At 45.6% G+C, this 7766-nt stretch overlaps 1 protein-coding gene across 6 annotated transcripts; it reads left to right on the forward strand.

The window, feature by feature from the left end:
• Positions 1 to 520: 520 nt before the first annotated feature.
• Positions 521 to 7766, forward strand: LOC124118951 (mucin-3A-like). 6 transcript variants are annotated; one of them, XM_046481287.2, is made up of 4 exons: positions 780 to 846; positions 3293 to 3374; positions 3908 to 4612; positions 6109 to 7766. In XM_046481287.2, the coding sequence occupies exons 3-4, from the start codon at positions 3973 to 3975 to the stop codon at positions 7593 to 7595; spliced, it is 2127 nt and encodes a 708-aa protein (XP_046337243.2). In that variant the 5' UTR covers positions 780 to 846; positions 3293 to 3374; positions 3908 to 3972; the 3' UTR covers positions 7596 to 7766. The 6 variants fall into 6 exon arrangements, with proteins under 6 accessions (XP_046337242.2, XP_046337240.2, XP_048253093.1 ...); XM_046481285.2 differs by having other exon boundaries at positions 3915 to 4612; XM_046481286.2 differs by lacking the exon at positions 3293 to 3374 and having other exon boundaries at positions 521 to 846.

The following is a 7766-nucleotide window of genomic DNA, read 5'->3' on the forward strand; positions in this document are numbered from 1 at the left end:
TTCTGACAATGTTATGTTAATTATTTTTATATCTTAAGTGATATTTGAACAGGTCGGTACTTCGGTACCTACAAACAGTCAATACAATTCTAAAATGATTGAAAACGAGAAGGCAACAATTATATGTTCAGCTCAGGTGAAATGCGTCCATGATTTATCGATCAATCAGACCGTTCGACAGTGTGTGAAGGTGAATGTCACACTGACCTCTGTATCTCTGTGTTAAGGGTGTATGCAGATGCGGTTTCATTTGACACAACAAGACGTCAGTGTCATGAACGATTACAATACCATTCTATAAGCTGGCAATTGTACAGATTACACACATTGAATTGTTGCACAAGCAATAGAAACAATGGACGTTAGAGGCGCAAAGTTCGCAGTGATAAAAATTGAACAGCCGGTCGGTGTGTCGCAATCAGTTTCTACGAAGTCTGTTTCCAGGAAGGCGGGCCATAAATATAAACCTGATAACTACAGATCACATGATGAGGAAGTCTGGTGGGCGTCATAACTCCATTGTAACACTGACTGCCGCAGTAAGAGGAAACGAAAGCAATAGCAAAGTACGTGGCGTATGTATTCATACCTCACAATGTAACACGTTCTGTACCTACTTACAACCCTCACATGGTTTAGTAACTCCATTTTAACACTGACTGTCACAGTATGGGGAAACGAAAGTTGTAGCAAAGTATGTGTCATATCTATTTCCATGTTTCCAGGAAACTGTGATGTCAATGTAATGTTAGATCAGGGATTTCCTGTAACGTGGCAGTCAGGATACAGTGTCCCAGTATGCACCTTATTGCAGTGGGCTCCCAATATACCGGCTACCATGTCCCTGTAAGTAACCAGCTGCTTTATTATTTATTGTAATTTAGAATAAGGTATATTGCTTGTTTCTAATGTTATAATCACAGCGGCCTCCATCAATAGGTGGTAACAACATGCTTACCGTCACACAATCGGTCACAGAGAGCGCCGTCGCTGTGGAAAGTGGGCTGACTCACTCACAGCACAAAGACACACATTTGCCATTGTATTCTGGCGACACAATTGTCAACGTGTTTTGCGTTTGAATTTGAACATATACAAAACAGCAAATGGTCAATTGAACCTTAAATACATGTAGGTGTGTGGGTGAGGTTTTGAGCTTCAAATGAGTTATTTCAAGGCGTGTCAGTTTGAGAGGACGAATGAGGAGGTCAAATGCACGCAGCTTCAGAATCTGCGAAGAAGGACACCAAAAGCACCCTCGATTATCCAGTGTTTGATATGACATTTCTATATTGCTATATGTCATTGATCCATTCTTCGCCATGGTTTCAGTTTGAAGGTGAAGACCTCCTTACCTTCCCCGCCCCTAGCTCCAACATTGCACACAATACCCCGACCTGGAGAGTTGAATCATTGAAGGATTGGTTCTTAGCGTCGTACGCGTGTTGTAGCGAAAGGGTCCAGGAGATGTATCACAACACAATTTAATACATCAGATAATCTAGGATGACCATCTTCCCGAGGCAAGAGAGTTAACTGACTTTAAAAGTCCAGTTTCCACCCTTTCCCCAACTAGGCTGGAATTACTGGCCTCGATTGTTGCGCCACCAGTGGTTATTGTTAATTATGTCCCTTCTAAACCTCTCCTACTGACCAATCAGACTCCACCTCTCGTATCACGGGTCTCACGTTGCGAAATGCCTCAAATCACGTGAGCACCTTGATTAAAAACATGAGAAGATTTGGAAAATATCTGACAACGGGTTGGTGGTGCACATGCTTTGCAAATCCTGCAATCGACCGAAATCTGTATGAGTTTACGAACCGGGTTTCAATTTCGGAGCGCGATTTTGATTGAACTATGCATAGACTCGTTAGTCCAGCCAAAAAGTAACTCCATAATACCAGCCTAGTTCTGCAAGGGTGGAAACTGGACTTTTTTAGTCAGTTAACTTTCTTGCCTCTGGAAGATGGAGGATGACACAAAACATACACACGACTTCTCATATCAGTGGTAGCACGTGATCTTGTAAACATGTAAACATCGCGCAGGTCACAAATCAGGCAAAGTTAAGCAGCGCTGGTGGCAGAGAGTAGGTGGATGGGTGGCCATGTTTAGCTGTCTAACTCCTCAGGGTTTCTACGGCTTCGGTCCTTCCGCCCTGAAGCACGTGGGAGCACGTGGTGTCTCCTTATCCAGGTGACTTTGTTCCGAAAAGGCCTCTGTTCACCCAGCAGTGAATGGGTACCCAATAGGATGTGATGTGACTGTAAAGCTTCTACTGCCCTACAGGTAGCTTGGGATGTATCCTCCACAGGGAGCTGACTCCGTACGTCGCTATTCACCTTGTCCCAGATGCACGCTGTACGAGATATAACCGATCATAGTAATCTGACTGCCGATTCTTACATGGATGGTAATCACGTGATCAAAACTAAATGATGATGTTTATCTTTGACATGTTTGTCATATTTTAAATAATATTCCTTACCGGCGGAATGGCTTGTTTTCCTATTATAAGTATTAGTACTCATGGAGCCATCTTCGTGAGGTGATCATCGCGATATTTCGTGATTCTACTTCAAATGGCGAGGACGACATATCTCCTGTATTACAACCCACCATGACGGACCTGTCAGAGCACGAGTTGACTTCAAGATCTCGCCAGTCACCAACCAGGGTACACCCGTGAAGATCAGGGGTAGAATAGGTCTTCAGCAACCCATGCGTGCAGTATACGGCGACTATGCTTGTTGTAAGAGGAGACTAACGGGATCGGGTTATCAGGCTCGCTGACTTGGTTGATGCATGGATCGATGCTCATGATATCAATCACTGGATTGTCTGGCCCAGACTCGATTATTTACAGACCGCCGTCATATAGCTGGAATATTGCTGGGTGCGACGTTAAACAACAACAAACAAACAAACCTCCCATTGGATACACGGAGAAGCACCAGGTTACCACAAGACCTGTTATTTCAATACACTCCAAGCAGACCACTTCCCTCAAGTCACAAAGCTTTAATTCTTGCATATTCCACAAATCCTATTGCCTCAGGTCCTTTCAAGTAGCCGATGCTATGACGCGGAATGAGATACCTGATCACTTGAGAAGTAGCCCTGATCGAGCATACCTGCGTCATGACTGACAGCTGTAAACGGCTTGTATAAAGCATTAACGTGTCTTATCTCTGCCGACCGTCGTGTGGCAGGAGGACAAAATATTACCTCTAACCTTTTACTTGGAAGTTCAAATTGAAAGTAGGATTTCTTTCAAATCGTCCCCAGGTATGAGGTCCTAGTCCAGTGTGGGCAGCTCCGACACATCCCTCGTCCTGATGGGCACATGGATCTAGATTATGACATCCCTGTAGGTATAGGTGAAAACCGCGATACAGATATCTTGTTAGCGTTATTCGTCTATTTGGTTGGGATCGGGGGATACTGAATTACGAGTGTAAGTTTTTAAGAGACAGATATGTTACTAAAGGGCGTTGAGTGACGTACTGTTGCCCTGGCATGTTTGGGGTGGCATGCATGTGTTTGATCCTGATCTTAGGAACAGCATAGCCTTAATGATCGGCCTGTTTGGCACAGAATCGCACAATGCTTCATAATGAATTTCAATGCATCTTTTCAGTACATGTGTAAAAATGTCACCCGAAACCCACCCCTGAGTCAGTTTAGTGATTAACTTGGCTGTCTTATAGTACTGGATCTGCTTGTGGGTCCACTGGGACTGGAGGTTGTGACTGAGCTTTCACTGCACCGTCCCATGCCGGCAACAGGCAGTAAGAATACGTGTTTAAAATAACTCACACACGACTAGAGCTGCCCCAGAACAGACGTAAAAACATACCAAGAAACTTCCAAACTTTAAGGGTGCTTATGTTTATTTTTAAGTTTATAGATATTTGCCATCTGGATGCGAATGCTGCTACAGATCCCCCCACCGTCAACAACTCAATATGGACAATCTGTGGACATTTTGGACTTCTGGGGTACGTGAATATGACCGCCCAAGGCTGGGCGTGGCTGCTTGTGTTTTGGGAAACATAACATGGAAGGTGTTCCGTTCTGAGAAGATGTCAAGCACCTGGTGCAAACATGCTGAATATTTTTTAATAAAGGAATTGGAGGAACTTTTGAAAAACAGACATTTCTTGCGCATGTTTGAGTTGGGCAGTTCTTTCAAAGTAACAATTTATCAGAATTACAGCCCCTGTGGAAAGTGTGCAGAACTTTATTGTGGTCTCGTCGATACCTTTAAGCGGCACGGACTTAATGTGACATTGAATATTTATTTTGCGGCTTTGTACAAGATTTGTTGGGACATTAATCGCCCTCACGACGTTGGTAACTTCCTCAATGTCAGCGATCACAACGACAACGTTGCAGGGTTGGTGAAGCTGGTGGAGAAGAGAACGAACCTGAGATCATTTAAAAAAAACACCTGGTTAGAACTACTCGACGTCCTCGCCGAATTGGAGCCATTGATTGAGTTTGTTGAGAAATATGCAAGTTCCCGGTTGTGGATCCTCCTGAAGTATTCTCAGGAGAGACGTTCTGCGGATACAAAAATACATCTGACCTTTCACAGAATAGTTGGTACGTACAATACTTTCATTATTTACTTTGACGCGGTGTGAATGGTCACAATGTCTGACCTGATGCTGTGGATCGTTGCACATGCTATTAATACTGGTTTGCCAGCAGAAGTTTCCGAGCCTGGCCACATGAAGCAATTAGTTACTCTTACAAGTAGCGGTTACTGAAGCTATATACTCACCACCAAATGAAACGCGAGCCATAGAAACATATAGAGAAGTATGTACGTCAAGAAGAGATGTGTCCAAAGTGTATCACTTTATGACAAAACTAACGATCAGTCAAATGTTACCAGAGTGTCTTTATTCTTTTCACGGTATGCTGCACGTGCTGTCCAAACTTTACACGCTGGTTCTGCACGAGACAAATGGTGCATCACGAGTCACGGATCTATGACGTAACATGTGATGCGTTCATGAGCGTCGGTTCACACAGCATAACAGTTTCTTCGTTTGTGCATCGAACCAATCTAATATCTGTGGAATATGAGTGATTCTTCATAATATAAACCAACATGTTGGGTATTTGCATTTTATTTGGCGGTGACAGACCGGTCGGCTTCGTACCCAGCTCTCAATACACCGACCACCTTGGCTGCTCTCTGTAGTCACGCCCCAGTGTGAAAAGCTCATCTATATGTACTTTGTAAGCCGTTTACTTTTCCTTGATAAACCCGAAATCATCCGCCCCAAGGACCTTGCCTTGATGTGTGAGGAACAAGAGAGATGTGTTGTAACTACCCACCATGTCTCGAGACAAGGGCAAGGACCGAGGTTGTGACTCAGTAGACAGTGATGTCCTTTACGTAACACAATAGCCTGTGCCGTCACGCCGCTGTATTTTCAATAGAGATCCGCGGTATTTGTCTGCTTTTAAAAATATCCTTGTTCAAACATTTGAAGTCCGCTGATAACCCATGATCTGTCTGATATAGACCATGTTTTGACGACGGTCGTGCACTGGAGAAATGTTTATGGTCGGTTGGGATTAAACTGAAGGGTTTTACCGGGGACACAAGGGAGGAACTGATCGGCAGGGTCAGCATGTCACTGAATGAGGTGAGGTGGAATGGAGCCTAACGTCGCGTTCAAGATAAGTGCATTTATAGAGCGATGTGCATGCACGTATGTGTATGTGTGTGGATGATTGCACTAATACCGATATTATAGTGCACGCCGCCTTTAGCAATATCACTGCGGAGGAGAAATCGGCTTCACCTTTTGTACCCATGTGGAGAATCGAACCCGGGACTTCGCTTTAAGAAACCCTTGATCCACTAGGCTATCCCACCGCCCCTCTTCTGGATTAAGACTTTCGTGCACGCTGTGTGTATGGACGCTTCCTGAAAAGAATGTCTGGGTATCAGGCCCTTTTGTCATCTTGAAGTCCCCCCGAGTGTTTCATAGGATTCAGAATTAACATCAAGCAAATGATTTATTGTATTGTCAGATCTACAGTAACACAGCATCACGTGTTTTCGTCTTATTGCTTTTCAGAACGTACAAAAAACATCATGCAAGAAGAAGCCAGACAACGTCAACGCCAGGAGACAAGTCCCAACCCCCATTATGTTCCAGATGGAGGGATACACAATAACCGTTATCAGGCTTTACCCGGGGACCTTGTTGAAGACTATCAGTGTTGGCCAACGTCTTACCCTCCACACGGAGTTCAGTACAATGGTAGAGACAGCCCACCACACGAGCCCTTCTTTCAGTTCCACAGTAGAGACAACCAACAACGTGGCCCCCAGAATCACTACACTGGTAGAGAAATCCCCCCACACAACCCCGTCTTTCAGTTCCACGGTAGAGACAACCAACAACGTGGCCCCCAGCATCACTACATTGGTAGAGAAATCCCCCCACACAGCCCCGTCTTTCAGTTCCATGGTAGAGACAACCAACAACGTGGCCCCCAGGATCACTACATTTGTAGAGACATCCCCCCACACAACCCCGTCTTTCAGTTCCATGGTAGAGACAACCAACAACGTGGCCCCCAGGATCACTACACTGGCAGAGAAATCCCCCCACACAGCCCCGTCTTTCAGTTCCACGGTAGAGACAACCAACAACGTGGCCCCCAGGATCACTACATTGGTAGAGAAATCCCCCCACACGGGCCCTTCTTTCAGTTCCATGGTAGAGACAACCAACAACGTGGCCCCCAGGATCACTACACTGGTAGAGAAATCCTCCCACACGGCCCCGTCTTTCAGTTCCATGGTAGAGACAACCAACAACGTGGCCCCCAGGATCACTACACTGGTAGAGAAATCCCCCCACACAGCCCCGTCTTTCAGTTCCACGGTAGAGACAACCAACAACGTGGCCCCCAGGATCACTACACTGGTAGAGAAATCCCCCCACACAACCCCGTCTTTCAGTTCCATGGTAGAGACAACCAACAACGTGGCCCCCAGGATCACTACATTGGTAGAGAAATCCCCCCACACAACCCCGTCTTTCAGTTCCATGGTAGAGACAACCAACAACGTGGCCTCCAGGATCACTACACTGGTAGAGAAATCCCCCCACACAGCCCCGTCTTTCAGTTCCATGGTAGAGACAACCAACAACGTGGCCCCCAGGATCACTACATTGGTAGAGAAATCCCCCCACACAGCCCCGTCTTTCAGTTCCATGGTAGAGACAACCAACAACGTGGCCCCCAGGATCACTACACTGGTAGAGACATCCCCCAACACAACCACGTCTTTCAGTTCCATGGTAGAGACAACCAACAACGTGGCCCCCAGCATCACTACATTGGTAGAGAAATCCCCCCACACAGCCCCGCCTTTCAGTTCCACGGTAGAGACAACCAACAACGTGGCCCCCAGGATCACTACATTGGTAGAGACATCCCCCCACACAACCCCGTCTTTCAGTTCCATGGTAGAGACAACCAGCCACAAGGCCTCCAAGCTGGGTTACAGTTACCAGCACATTGTTTTGTACCCTTGAAACCTGATGTTTGATAAAACTGACGATTCTGTATCTTAGTCTCAGGAGCACTCACAAACCACGTCTTTGCCAATCAGGGGACGTAACTCGTAAACAATTTCTAACGACTGACTTGGTTCAAAGGGAGTTACTCTCATTTGCAACATGAAATTCAAAGTCGTAAGGAATGAAAGATTGTGGTGATA

The sequence above is a fragment of the Haliotis rufescens genome, unplaced genomic scaffold (assembly GCF_023055435.1).
Source record: "Haliotis rufescens isolate VD_foot unplaced genomic scaffold, xgHalRufe1.0.p SCAF_16, whole genome shotgun sequence".
NCBI classification, from domain to species: domain Eukaryota; kingdom Metazoa; phylum Mollusca; class Gastropoda; order Lepetellida; family Haliotidae; genus Haliotis; species Haliotis rufescens.